Here is a 13,861-nt window from a genome sequence, read left to right on the forward strand (position 1 = left end):
ATAAATACTCTGGTACTTTACAAGTAAAAGTCAGGAATTAAAAATGTACTTGCGTAAAAGTACAAAAGTATTTTATCAAAATGTACATAAAGTAGCAAAAGTAGAAAGTACTCGTTATGCAGAATGTCCCATTTCACCACAAGTTTTCAAATGTAAAATGTTTCAAGTCTTTTGAAAATAGCCGATCTACAAGCTCACAGTGCCTCGCATTGCCAAGCATTGTGAGCTTGTAGATCGGCTATTTTTAAATGGCCGAAATCTAGGGCTGAAGAGGTTAATGTATGTTTTGTAATACTAATCAAAATCTACAAAGTAACTGTTGCGGCTGATAATAGTCCCAATGACTAATCAGCCAGCAGGCGAAGCCTGGGAGATTTAAAAACTGTATGACGCGCATTAAAAATGTAAAATACTCAGTTACAAACAAATGCTCAAGTTTAAAAGTGTTTACTGTCCAGTGTCAACAAATTATTACCATTTACAATTTACAATAAATAAGTCTGTAATAAATATGTGCACCAAATAACAGTAATAAACAGTGAGCAATTAACAATAATACCAAAACGCGGTCAACAAAAATATAGCTCTCCCAGCTCACCCTACCTCCAAGGGCAAGCAAACCAATAAAGGTGAACAGGTGAGAGCCAAATTTATATTCACCAGAGGCCACCCAGGCACCCACAAAGGCACACCCACCAACAAGGTGCCAATGAGGTGCCTCCAGCAATCACATACCAATAATCCCATCCAGTGCACAAATACAAATATAATCCTTCATTTGGCTCCTACAGTAACTATTAACTAAAGTTTTCACATAATTGTAATCGAGTAAAAGTACAATATTTGCAATCTGAGATTTAGTGGAGTAGAAGTAAAAGTACAGAAAATAGGAAATACTCCAGTAAAGTGAAAAATACCTCAAAATTGTACTTAAGTACAGTACTTGAGTAAATGTACTTAGTTACTTTACACCACTGCTTTTTCCAGGCTTTTCCTGTTGAAATCTAACTCTATGGTTGAAATATATTATACTGCAGTGCCACCTGCTGTCAAATGTCTTTACTGCAAGTGGGGTGGTTGGTTCGATTTATCCACTGCAAAGATATTCAGTCAAGCCTGTTCATTGGGTTGGTGCATTTTAATCAGAGCAACATATTCAGTCCACACAGTGTCTATTATTGGATTGGTTCCAGTTAATCTGTTAAGCCAGATTTTTTTTCTTTTCTTGTTTAATGTTGTTCCAATGATTGGATCAATTTAATCAGATGTATCCAATCAGTTGAAAAATATGTTGGCAACCATGTCGATATAATTGGGTTGTTGCAAACCAATTTATCCACAAAATATGAATTATACACCTTTACTTTGCCCATTATTTTCTGAATATAACTACAAACTGCACAATTACATGATTTACAAATGTCATTAAGTCTCCTGGTTTTAATCTTCCATTGAGTTTTATTTTATTTTTTATTTTATTAGGAAGCAATGATGAAATAGAACAATGGCAACATTTTAGTATACAAATAATGTTATCATCAAATGGAAAGTAAATAAAAGCTATCTAAAATTAAGTCATAATTACTTTAAAGACTTATGTGACAACCAGGAATAGTTTGGTGACCACAGGAGAGACTGTTGACAGCCGGAATGTAGACGGCATCCTGGGAGCAGTATGGGTTAGCTCCCCAGGCTGTGTCTTCCGTGAGGAAGAAGCCCAACAAACCCACGGTAAGGCCTTTAGGAGGGCCATTCAAGCAAGCCGCAAGTGGAGCCTGCAGTACCACCACGGCCCAAGGAACCATCACGCCAGAAGGAAATGTTTGGATCAGAGCCTAGTCCCTCCACGTGCCAGAGCCTCCCCGAGTCCCGGCAGAGTATTTCCAGAGAAGCGGACTGAGTGGCCCTGTCTTTCCCTATAGGACTGACCGTGGGTAGCTACTGGGACGTAAGTCGGGGCTTGATCAACCCTGGCTGGGTCACCTGGGCGAGGGTGTATGTTGTATGTTGCGAGACCCGAAACACCCGATGACCCCAGGCTACAACACTGATGATACGTCCCAGTTGCATCCATGTGATGTGTTTCTTTATAAAAGCACACAAGATTAAAACTTTTCTTTTTGATTTCATGGATTCTAAGAAGCCGCATAATTGTGGCCCTTCCCTCTTCTCTCACTCCGACTTCTAAAATAGCTCCTATTCTCACAGCACAATACATACAATTAAATTAAAATTCAAAGTGGCTTTATTGGCATGGGAAACATAATGTTTACATTGTCAAAGCAAGTGTCAAATAAAACAAACAAAAAACAAATGTATTTACAGTTACAGTAGGATATAGGATAAGGGAATGTATAAATAGAGTATAACATTTCAACTTTGCAGTCAAGTACAGTCGGTACAGAACTAAAATAATAAAATAAAATAACTACCCCTTGGACTGCCTGCCCCCATTCTGATCAGCTGTATCACTGCCACAATGAGGACACTCCCACAGCTTTCTTATCATTCAGCACGCTTTCACTGATAGCATCCAGGGACATCCGTCTCCCTCTCGGTCTCCGCTGGCGGAACAGGACATCCCCAGTGATGCTGGGTCCCAGCCGAGGTGTCCTCCTGAGGGGACTTACAAATCAGCTTTGGTACGGTGGTAGGTCGGGGTCGAGCCGGGGACCTGTATGTAGGGCTTGTCTGGCACTGCAGCGCCTCCATCAGGCTCCTCAAATCCACCTTCCAGTCTTTTGAAAGAGAGGGGATTGTTTTATCCCCATCTCTCCTTTCTCCCTCTCTCATCCCCGTCTCTGCTTTTGTCTTCGGTTTTGGTGGGTTCAGTCTTTTGTAGAAGATCTCCCTCTTAGCCCATAAATTTGCAGCCAGAGGCTGGTAGGGTAAATTCTTCCTAAACAATGGAGGCAAACTTTTCCCTGGAGCAAGAGGTCGAGCTTTGTCCTTGATGACAGAGCAACAGTCGGTGACGTTGTGCTTGACTGCCCTCCGCTGTCGACCATGACCCTGTTCCTCACTATGACCTCCAAATCTAGTAGTGGCTGTGGTGAGAAGCTGGTGCATTTTAAGATTGTATTGCATCACTGCTTGGAGTACCAGTTCATGGATGGACCTGTTGTCACTCTGAGCTGCATACCATAAGGCATTACGACCGCACTCATCAGTAAAAAATGGGTCAAAATCCAGAGTTTGAAGGTACAGCTTGGTGAGCTGGAGGCGCTCATACAGGACTGCATAGACGAGAGCGGTTCGTCCGCGTCGGTCACGTAGGCCCACATGGGCCCTGTGAACAAGAAGCATGCGAGCCACTCCCAGAGCCCAGGACTCCTCATTATGGAGACAGCAGAGCATCAGAGGTGTTCTTTGCTCCTTGTCCCTGGAGTTGACAGGAGCCCCAGATTCAATCAGCCCCCTGACCTTCCGGAAATCGGCCTTCAGGATAGCCTGGTGGAGGTCCATTAGTCCTTATGGTAATTTATGAAGAGCTTAAAAGGTGCAAATCGACAAGATTTCAGTGCATCTAAAGGCTCAACCGTTGGCACCTCTATCTCACACACACGTAACTTCACAACACCATAAAGCCCCGGCTTAACAGTGATTTGCTGTTGCTATTGGAGGAGAGGGAGTGGTAGCAGTAATAAATTAAGACCAAAGAATAAAAGTCTCCACTCATTCAACAATGACAAAGTGACCAGCCATTGAATTTGTGGTCTGTGTAGGAAACCACTTTCGAAAAATTAATTACAGCTTTTCCCAGGACAACCAGTAGAGAATTGGAAGCGACAACAAGCAAGATATTTCTCTTTTATTTTTATGGATTCACAGAACTTGCTGTAGCATCCAACAAACTACCAGCAACAAATAAAAATACAAATAAAATTCTACAAGAACATATCTTGTAACAGGCAATGCCCAAACCCAAACATTATTTTTACCATGACATACATAGTGATTTTTAAACTAATACAATTAGGAATACACTCTTTATTTATATGGCCTGATATCACAACGAATGTTCTGCTACCCCAATTTCAGGGAGCCCAAATGATCAACCTAAATCATTTCACTTAAATACATAATTTGATCCAAGGACATTTTAATTTAGGGTCTGATATAGCTCCGTGTTCTCTTTCTACTTTCACAATGCAAAGCAAGTGAATCTAGCTAGCAAGTGAACAACTAATTCTAGATAAATTATTTGTGTTATTAATTTATTATTAAACTAAGTTTCTAGAGGATTCCATTAGGTCTAGGAGTTGTATGTTGTTTGATTAAATCAAGAATTAGTTTTCCTATATAGTTTTTCAGACTGGTGTGTAATGAGGTGTTCTTCAAAAGGTCGGACCCGCAGCACCTCAGCAAAGCCTTGTCCGAACCAGCAGGTGATGTCAGCTGTGTCCAGAGTGAAGTAGAATAGTCTGTCTTCGCAACGTCTTCTTCTGTACACCGACCGGGGGTCCGCTGACAGCACCCCGCTAATGGCTGCAGCTGCCTCTTCTGAACTGCACAGAAACTTGAACTGGGGTCTGCCGCTTTCAGAAGGTTCTACAGGGTAGAAGAAAAACAGTAGCTGTATTGATTAGTATCTCAGTCACAATGGCTCCCTATGGGGAAGGGGACGACGACACACAAAACAGTGTTTCGCGTAAATTATCATGAACTTATAAAGGGGTTTAAGTAGTTCCTGTAGTGGATAGTATTTAAGTAATTTCAACAGCAGTGATGTTTTCAAGTATGATGACAGCATTAATATGCATTACTCTTTCAATGGCACCCTCTAGTGGAGACAAAAAACTCGTTTCTAAAAACGTATAGTAGTTTCCATTAGGCCAGATCATTCCTTTTGCACGGCTCATTCAATGAGTTGTATGTTTTCTTTGTCCTCTTGTTTATTCTGAACATGAATAGTATATGTTGTGACATTTGCTGTACGATTGTGACTGGTGTACAGAAGCTTGTGTCTACAATACATCAGGGGACTTTAATGTTTTTCAGGCCAAGCTTAGTTGGCTCACCTGAAGGGCATAGGAACTCCTCCAATTCCTTCTGGGCATGGGGGGTGAAGCGCACCTTCAGACTGGCAACAGGGGGTTCCCTGATCCAGGCTGCTATGGTGCTATACGCCTCCTCTCCATAGCAAGGCCCATGACCGCTCTCCACTGAGTCAGGCAGCTTGGGCTTAGAGGAGCCTGAAACCCTGCACTATAGAACAAAACACAATATTTTATTTTTATTGATACCAAATGTATAAATTTGCATTTGGCAATACTGAAAAATATATAGGACAAACAACAAAGAAAAATTAACACATACACGCAGAAGTTCAGAACCCACCTGGGAAAGGTCATCATGTCGAGTCACAAAGGCCTTGACCTCCTCCAGTGCAGTTTGAAGGTCTTTGGGCAAGGAGGAAAGTGGGGCATTGCAATCGGGAGCAAATGAGTGCAAGACATCATCATCTGTTTGAAAATTAGCATTGGATTTGTCACTTGAGATTGAGTCATCACAGCAGTGCCTGCCCTTTCCTTCTTCCCCTAATTTCTGCTCCGCATCTGTCCCATAAGACAAATGCCTGGAGTCTTTAGAAAGATTTGGGGAGGTCGTAACATTGTCCAATGAAACAGCAGCTTCTTCAGGCTGGACAGTGTCTGAGGTCTCCATGTCCATTCTACTGTGGGGGGAGTCGTAATCTGGGATGTAGGGTTTGATGTCCAGGACAGGGGTGCCGGCAATCATGTCGATGTCTGACAGGTGTATTGTGTCACCTGAATAGAAAAGTTTTCGTTTGTTCAGGTGAAGTGTTTTTCGAAGCATTCTATAACCACAATCATGATGCGTGTGTGAAGGTCTACAAAAACATACAGAAACAGACAAACACACACAATTAACGTTTTAGAAATTGTTGTGTTTATGATACCTACCTACAATTCTTTCCAGCTTAGCTAGTGTTAGGCCCAGGGCATTAGGCCTGTGAGGACTGCGTGTGGAGTACACACCAACCCTTTGACCGTTCAACCTGGGAGGCTTCACTTTGGCTTTGTAACTGAGGTGACCATTTTTGTGAAACAAGAAGATGACCCTGTGGAACCAAACCAAACAAACAAACAGAATAGACAATTTGATCTTCTTGGAATTTCCTCCTTTATGGTCAATATGTTCAAACTCTTATCACAATGTGATTGTGTTCGATCAATATTGTGTAGCCCTTAGATAGCAAACTGACATGACCTACCAGACATGGGAGTAGTGTTCCAGACCAACCAAAGCATGCTCTGGATTACTGAACACACTCTTGATCCGAAGTGTGGCTCTAGAGGGCCCACAGATGGTGGGCTGTCTAGGGGTCCCATTCTTCACAGAGAAACATGAACTAATGTAACCGATAGGCACTGTCTGGATGTTTCCTATGATGTCATACAATCAAGATTAGTTACACATGATATTATCTAGTACTTCCCACATCAATTTGACCAGTATTTAACACAAATAAGGCAAAGGTGACAATAATATAATAATTCGACGTTCATCAAAATACAGCTGGAGTGGGAAATGGCTCATCACAGTGAATTATACTGTATGTTTATTAAGCCTACCTTGTTCAAGTGCACCCCGTACTTCTTCCTCAATGTGTGGTCTTCTTGGTGTTGGTGAATGGCATTTTATAGCATTCCCACCTTGATCAATCTTTGAAACGGCATACTGGAGGAATGTCATGTGTCTGCGATTAGCTTTCACTGCACCTTCCAGCATCTGCCTGTGTGTGAAATAATGTGAAAACAGAGTGATCCAAAGTTTGATTCTGATTCTCTATCCTGCTGTTGGTCCATATTTACGTACAGCTATCATAACTGACATAGAGAGATGCAAACATACCTGAGATTCTTGATTTCTTTTCGCATCACAGAAACTTGTTCATTTAGTTTCTCGACATGTTGATTACAACAAGTGCACATAGGAGACATCCTACTAGCAGTATTTATCAATCTAAAGTACTTTAACTTTTTTTGTCTGCGAAGCTAAAACAAACACGTGTGGTCTGTTCAATGCGGAAGCCTGTAGTAATCTCGCATCATCAGCTTTCCCCAGTGCTTGTCTGGAAAGCCCTGGTTTCTATTTACTGCTTGGTGCTCAGATCCGGTGTAAAGCCCGCCCTACTGTATCCGGTAATTTCCACATGAACTTACATATACGTACACCAACTGTTTCCGTATTTGCTCTAGACGGGATGCGCAAACTGACAAGCGTATTGATCCCAGGCTAGCTTGTAGCAAAGATGGCTATTTTCGTCAGCCTGACGCATGGATGTTGCTGGCCAACCAGTAACGTTTCATGTGACGAGTCGTCGACGACGACACGTCATGGCAAACTCAGATTACAGTTAATCAAAATAGGTGCTACTGTACATCAATGTATTTATTAATTCACTTATTTTATTTCATCTTGTTAAAATAATGAGCATTAATACCTGCTATTGTGAAAAATAATAACGCAAAATTTGTATCGCAACTGCAAGTGTGTACTTTGACAGTTGACACAGAGGGGAGTAATGAGCAACCTCCCTAAAGTGAGGGTTCTATCATGGGCGGGTTGGGCGCTACTCTAACGTGATATATTTTTGTTACAGTTTTAAAAAGTTACAGTTCTATATTCTGATAGTGTTTGTTTAGCTCTGGTCCATAACCTTAGTGTTTGTTCAGTAGCAGTGGTCTCTCCAACTCTTAAGTAGGCTAAACAGAAAATACATTTCCAATCAGGAGAGAAAACTTATTTCAATTTAATTGTGTTCCAATTCCAAATTTGTCTGCTAATTTCTTGGTTTCATCACTTCAGATTTCAATATTATTTATCCTGTATCCTGTATGAGTTCTGTGTCCTGATTGAATGAAATTGATATCCCGACCTGCAAATGTATGTTCTGTTAACTAAAGAGCTGGAGTGACAGTTACTCCCTGTCCCTAACTGAACAACCACTCTACTGTATGTCCAGAGTAGCTCTATATTCTTATATGATTAATATAATAATATATAGCTATTTAACACTTATTCTAACAAAACATATCACTTACACCACATTTAATAGTGATGAAAATGACAATTTAAAGGTGTCAAAAAGCAAAAGTGTTTTAATAAAAAGGCAAATAGATTTTTTTATAACAAATTTTAATAAAATACAATAAAATCACAATTATTATATCAAACAAGTTAACTATGATTTCTCATTTCCTTTTAAATACATGCATTCACAAATGCTATGCTATACTTAAGGCAAAAAGCATATCGTGAAACAAAATGTATAAGCTACAAAATAAAGCAAAAACAAGAATAAATATGTATACAATACATGTTTAGTTTGAGTTCATTTGTCTTATTACATTTGCTCAATCCAACAGACTGCATACTATCTAATTCATGCAAGAAATTACTAATAGGCCTATCTCTAAAGTGTGGCATGTATCCTTTTCCAAACAAAGGCAATATCTGAAAGATGTAATTTAGAATTAATATCCAGGACGGTATTCTTGTGGGGGAGGTGGAGAGTTTAAGAACGTTCCATTTTCATCAGGCCTGCTCAGAAATGGTTCTTGGCTTGTATCTACAAACAATAAAAAAGATGAGGACATGACAGAATTAGAAACATGAATTATTTTTAAAAGGATCCCTCGCTAATAATAATCATAATTGCCCTCTATAACTAAAATTAAAAATTAAAAACACCTTAAATATTTTATTTATTTTAGAAATAGTTAATATTTTACTCAAGGAGGACAGCGCCCTTCGCAAGTTGATGATGTCATTGGTCCATGTGGTCCAGCCCTATGTATGCATTTGCTAATACAAATATATTTAAAATATTGTTGTTGTTTTTTTAAATATTGTTTTGATGCTCATATTAACCTTAGAAAGTAAGTTTTCGTTATGTTTAGGTTAAGTTGTTTATTGCTGGACCACACATGGACAAATGTCATCATCAACTTGTGTCTATTTATCCAAACTCCCTCAATACCTTGGTCAACGGCTCTCTTGTCCTGTGAAAAAGAGATGTCTTCCTTCTCATCCGGGCCCAAGTCTTCAATCAGGACCTGGTCAAGGGCATCCTTACCCTGTGACTCTGTGGAGACAGCCTCAGCCTGGGAAGGAGAGGCAAGGACAGGAGCTTGGGCTGAATCGAGGGTTGAAACAAGTGTAGGTGCAGGGGGTGGGGCTGAAACGGGGCCTGCATCTAAAGCTTTATCAGGGGTCAGACTTGGTCCTGAGAATGAAACTGAAGATGGGACTGAAACAGAGGTTGAAAAAAAGAATGGGGCTGAAATAGTGGCCGGAGCCATTTCTTGTGCTGGTGCTGTAACAAGGCCTGAGACTGAAGCCACTGGTGAGACTGAGGCTGACACAGGGGCTGGCATAGGGGCTAGGGCTGGCATGGGTGGGATTAGGGCCGGACCTGCATCATTATTGGATGAAGCAGGGGTGAGGACAGGGACTGAAGCAGAGGCCAGGACAGGAATTGGGGGAGGGCCAGCAGGGACATTCCCCGGCTGGGATTCCAGCGGGTCAGGGAACACAGGCAGAAACGGGATTAGAGCGGGTGATGGAATCACCAGTGTGGGTTCAGGCACCACCACTACAGCAGGAGCCTCTGGAGGAAGCTGTCCTGGTTCTTCCTGAAGGACAGGAAACTCTAGTGGAGGCTCCGTCTTCCTTGGCCTCCCTCTCTTTCCTGTACCGCTCTTTTCCTCTCTTCTTGCTCTCTTCCTTTTGCTCTCGAGCCTGAATGAAATATAATGAACCTTAGTATTGAACACTGATACAGTTCTTTGTGATGTTTTTGTTTTCCTGTGCTGGTACAAAGTCCTTGACCTGGATCTGGGTAGTCAATAATCACAAACAAGCGCAGCAACCTTTGTTTTCCTATTGCTCCATATTGAATAATGAACTGACCGATAAGCAAACAGACTGCTGATAGTAAACCTTTTCACCCCTCACTGTTAAGTACAGTATGCTGTAATACAAGCTCATGTTGAATACAAGGAAAATATTTTATCCACCCACATGCTCGTTGTGAATGTTCTAATAGGCAAGTTGTCATATGTAAGTCATTATTTAAGCTCCAGTCAAAAATGTAGGTGTCCGCTATGTTACAAAGCTGTTGCAAAGCTAGCATGCACTTATTGTAACCCTTTATTAAATTGTATCACAAAACCGACATGAGAACAATGATAAGCTATACTTAACCTTAGCTATACTTATGTACAGGTTTATGTGTAGAGCATCTGAGTCAGTAAATTTGCACACATGTTTGTATGTGAGAAACTGAACAATGTGGGCTATTTGCATTTTCTTTTTCTTTTCCTTTTTGGCATTTTATTGTGTTGTGTTTTTAATTGTGATATGGATCTCCCTGGGTCTGAAATAAAGATTGAATTTACTTATTGAAATATACTGTTAAGTTGCAACAGCTTCACAAGTCTCCTAATCACTTTAAACTAAATCCATTTAAGTGGATGTGGGCTGAACGCAGTACGGAATCACCATTTACTATAGTGTGTGGGTTCTATGATTCTTTTTTAAGTTGCCTGTCAACCCAGCACCGTCATGTTACATTGTCATAAGATAATATATTTTAGAAACAATTTCAAAGAGTAGGAGGTGCTATTGAACCAATGCGAGTTATTCTAAACATGCATTACCCCTCACAGCCTTCACATCGACTGTACTATAAATTTACCCATAAACCCACTGGTAAGTTTCCTTTTCCTCCTGTTCAGCTTTTCTCTTCTTGAGGAGATCCCTGTCCCGTAACCGTCGCCGGCCACCTATACAAAAGCAAAAACAGAGAAACCAGCATCATTATGAAAGCAAGGATGCACAGGCCAATTCGTGTTTTAAGTGTTTTATTCAAATAGGCCTATATATATTATATATATATTTGGAGATATATATAACATTCATAAATATATATATATATATATATACATATATATATACACATATATATATATATATATTTATTTATTTTTGTTTTGTTTTTTCCGAATAGGCCTGTGCATCCTTGTAATAATATTGTTGCCCTCTTTTCTTTTTGGTGAGTATGAAGCAACATTTATTTTTAAGCTGTATGCCGTATGTATAAAATCAATGACAGCTTGTTCAAGTGAGCATTTTACATTATTTCACAAGTTGAGTATAACATGCATTGTTACATGAGTGCTAGCATAAGAAGACTTTATAAAGACTGTATCTGCCAGTAACAGACTGTTGTGAAATCAAATATTTAAGCATGAAGAAAGTACTGTACATGCTTGTTTTACTCAACATTGCCTACAGACAAAACCTAATGCCACTTCTATTTAGTAGTAACACAACATTATAGGATTCAAATATTTAGATTAAAATAAAATAGTTTGTATAAGAAGCAGCAACTACAATAATACCAGTAAACTAGAGTCTAACCTTTATTATCATTGGCATACTAAAACTCTATGAGCTTAGGTTGATATAGTCAGACAATATTTTCAAAGATTCTTTATTTACCTGGGTTGTCCTCATCTTCTTTCAGTTCCACCTCGGGTTTCTCTTTTGGCAATGACTCCTCCATTCTGACAAGCTGGAACAAATTAATTCAACTCATTGAGAAGGGGAAAGCGCAACAAAAGTGGATAGATTAAGCTCGGACTGTTTTCGACTGCCACCCTAAAATAATTATCTGGTTAACCATTACCAAACTGCTGGGAGAGTTCTGTTGCTCTTATCGTATTTGGAAAGGTGGAGGAGTTGGCACAATACAGAATACAGAAGAAAAAAAACGGTCTGCACTGGGGTATGTGTATTTACTTACAGTATGTGTGGCTGGTGCTTGTATGTGTGTGTGTGTGTGTGTGTGTGTGTGTGTGTGTGTGTGTGTGTGTGTGTGTGTGTGTGTGTGTGTGTGTGTGTGTGTGTGTGTGTGTGTGTGTGTGTGTGTGTGCGTGCGTGCGTGCGTGCGTGCGTGCGTGCGTGTGTGTGTGCGTGCGTGCGTGTGCATGATGGAAGAGGGAACATTAATACTTGCTTTTTCAGCAATTACAAAAGAAAGGAAGAAGGCCTGAATTTCAAATGCTGCCCTAATTAAGTTAGCAACTAGACAGGGAACAAAATAATAATAATATGCGTGTGTGCGTGTGTGTGTGTGTGTGTGTGTGTGTGTGTGTGTGTGTGTGTGTGTGTGTGTGTGTGTGTGTGTGTGTGTGTGTGTGTGTGTGTGTGTGTGTGTGTGTGTGTGTGTGTGTGTGCGTGCGTGCGTGTGTGTGTGTGTGTGTGTGTGTGTGTGTGTGTGTGTGTGTTTCAGCAGGTTCAAACTAGGTTAGCTCTACAGATGTGAGCCAGAGAACTACTAGCAGCAGTCAGTACAAATAAAGCTGCTGAGTGTACCACTGGTACTCTGTAGCGGAAGTCCCTTTGACTGAATTTAGGCAATTTCTCTCTGTCACTGTTGATATGGGAGGAAGCAAAGCAGATCAAACAGGGTCAATTCAAGAAGTATTCCTGTAATACCATCAAGTCTAATTGAATTTCTACGAGATTGTTTCTCTTTGTGTACAGTAACTTAGGACATTTGATAGAAATAACTTCCTAAATAAAATAAAATACTAAATCACTGCACTAAATATTATACAAGAAATGAGTGTGCAACTAGCAGTAACTGTCAATAAGACTTTAGTTTAATTATTTTCTCCTTACTTCTCTGAGGAGCATCATTTAACCGGTCTATAAACATTCTTCCTCAATGGTAAGAAAAATGGAAAGAAAATGTGCAGAGTGACTGTTATTCACTCTTCAGACAAACAAGTTTGTGCGAGATTCATGGAATTATAGATTGGGGAAAACATTGATTATGTGCAAAAGTACTCAGTTGCAAGCCTTGCCGTGAATGTGGTGTAAGGGGAGCGCTGGCATTGATAGCCACATTCCACGTTCGTTTTATATCTTCCTGTAAGAACACATAGGCCTAACATTCAGGCCCAAATATATAGGCAAAACAACTACCCTTTTGATATCAAATTATTTTGTGAGTTTATAGTTTTAACACCTAATGGCAGGGGCTAAATCCATATGATCTAGATAGAACATAATATCGGAAATATTCTAATGGGTTGATTTTAATTTGACATACAACGCATTTGGGTTTTCGGGTAATATTCAAATATTTTGTTTTGAATGAGTCAGGAGAAAGTAGCAAAGTGGCAAACTCCCGCCTTACCACATCCTCAAGAGCAGTGTAGGGGGACATGCTCCTCTTATCTCTGTTCGTTTCTGAGGCGTGTTCTCAATCTGCTCACAGCACATTGAGGCATGATGTGCGTGTGAGCCACACAGAGTCACAGACAGCAGCTGCCTAAATAACATTAAATAACATTCAACTGCCAACCACTTACCATACTGGTGTCATTTAGGGCCCCTGGTCAAATTCAGCTGATTGCCTGTTCTTTACTTGAAATTCAATTGTCAGCAGCCTATATTCATTTGTCATAACCCATGTACTTGCCCACACCCTCGCACACATACAATTAATGAAATTGTAGCATACACTGTAAATTATTTGCGTGTTCATTTAACTCTGACAGAGCAAAATGTAAACAAATGGACCTGTGAGAGTCCATTTGAACACTCTCAGTTACAATGAACACTGAGCATTTTACTAGTGTGTACCACCGTGTATTCCTCTAGGCTACTGTCAGTAAGATTATTGTCAGATGTACTACATCTAGCGGGCTCTGTATACACATTCCGTACACTACTACTGCTGTCTGGATAACAGTCTAATCCAAAAAATGCACTAACACTGTGACAGCCCAACAGAGTGAACAGGTTACAGACATTT

At 40.2% G+C, this 13,861-nt stretch overlaps 2 protein-coding genes across 2 annotated transcripts; both read right to left on the reverse strand.

Annotated features, from left to right (window-relative positions):
* Window positions 1-3,796: 3,796 nt before the first annotated feature.
* trmo (tRNA methyltransferase O) lies at window positions 3,797-7,047 on the reverse strand. The gene is made up of 7 exons (XM_080449726.1): window positions 6,880-7,047; window positions 6,600-6,760; window positions 6,239-6,410; window positions 5,928-6,085; window positions 5,341-5,771; window positions 5,022-5,208; window positions 3,797-4,551 (listed from the first exon to the last, which is right to left on the reverse strand). Exons 1-7 carry the CDS (start codon window positions 6,966-6,968, stop codon window positions 4,283-4,285), a joined length of 1,467 nt encoding a protein of 488 aa, XP_080305852.1. The 5' UTR covers window positions 6,969-7,047; the 3' UTR covers window positions 3,797-4,282.
* A 1,145-nt stretch (window positions 7,048-8,192) lies between these two features.
* hemgn (hemogen) lies at window positions 8,193-11,739 on the reverse strand. Its single transcript, XM_080449802.1, has 5 exons — window positions 11,723-11,739; window positions 11,536-11,608; window positions 10,730-10,817; window positions 9,011-9,771; window positions 8,193-8,599 (listed from the first exon to the last, which is right to left on the reverse strand). Exons 2-5 carry the CDS (start codon window positions 11,597-11,599, stop codon window positions 8,505-8,507), a joined length of 1,008 nt encoding a protein of 335 aa, XP_080305928.1. The 5' UTR covers window positions 11,600-11,608; window positions 11,723-11,739; the 3' UTR covers window positions 8,193-8,504.
* Between the last annotated feature and the right edge of the window lie 2,122 nt (window positions 11,740-13,861).

Source organism: Gymnoscopelus braueri (genome assembly GCF_963280865.1).
Source record: "Gymnoscopelus braueri genome assembly, chromosome: 2".
NCBI classification, from domain to species: Eukaryota; Metazoa; Chordata; class Actinopteri; order Myctophiformes; family Myctophidae; genus Gymnoscopelus; species Gymnoscopelus braueri.

Excerpts from the sequence above, each read along its gene's own strand:
- trmo (XM_080449726.1), bottom strand. The coding sequence starts at position 6,968 with ATGTCTCCTATGTGCACTTGTTGTAATCAACATGTCGAGAAACTAAAT. Across the intron at positions 6,411-6,599 it reads ACGGGGTGCACTTGAACAAG|GAAACATCCAGACAGTGCCT; the intron begins GTAGGCTTAATA and ends ATGACATCATAG. Across the intron at positions 4,552-5,021 it reads GGAGTTCCTATGCCCTTCAG|AACCTTCTGAAAGCGGCAGA; the intron begins GTGAGCCAACTA and ends TCTACCCTGTAG.
- hemgn (XM_080449802.1), bottom strand. The coding sequence starts at position 11,599 with ATGGAGGAGTCATTGCCAAAAGAGAAACCCGAGGTGGAACTGAAAGAA. Across the intron at positions 10,818-11,535 it reads AGAAGATGAGGACAACCCAG|GTGGCCGGCGACGGTTACGG; the intron begins GTAAATAAAGAA and ends GCTTTTGTATAG. Across the intron at positions 9,772-10,729 it reads ACTTACCAGTGGGTTTATGG|GCTCGAGAGCAAAAGGAAGA; the intron begins GTAAATTTATAG and ends TATTTCATTCAG.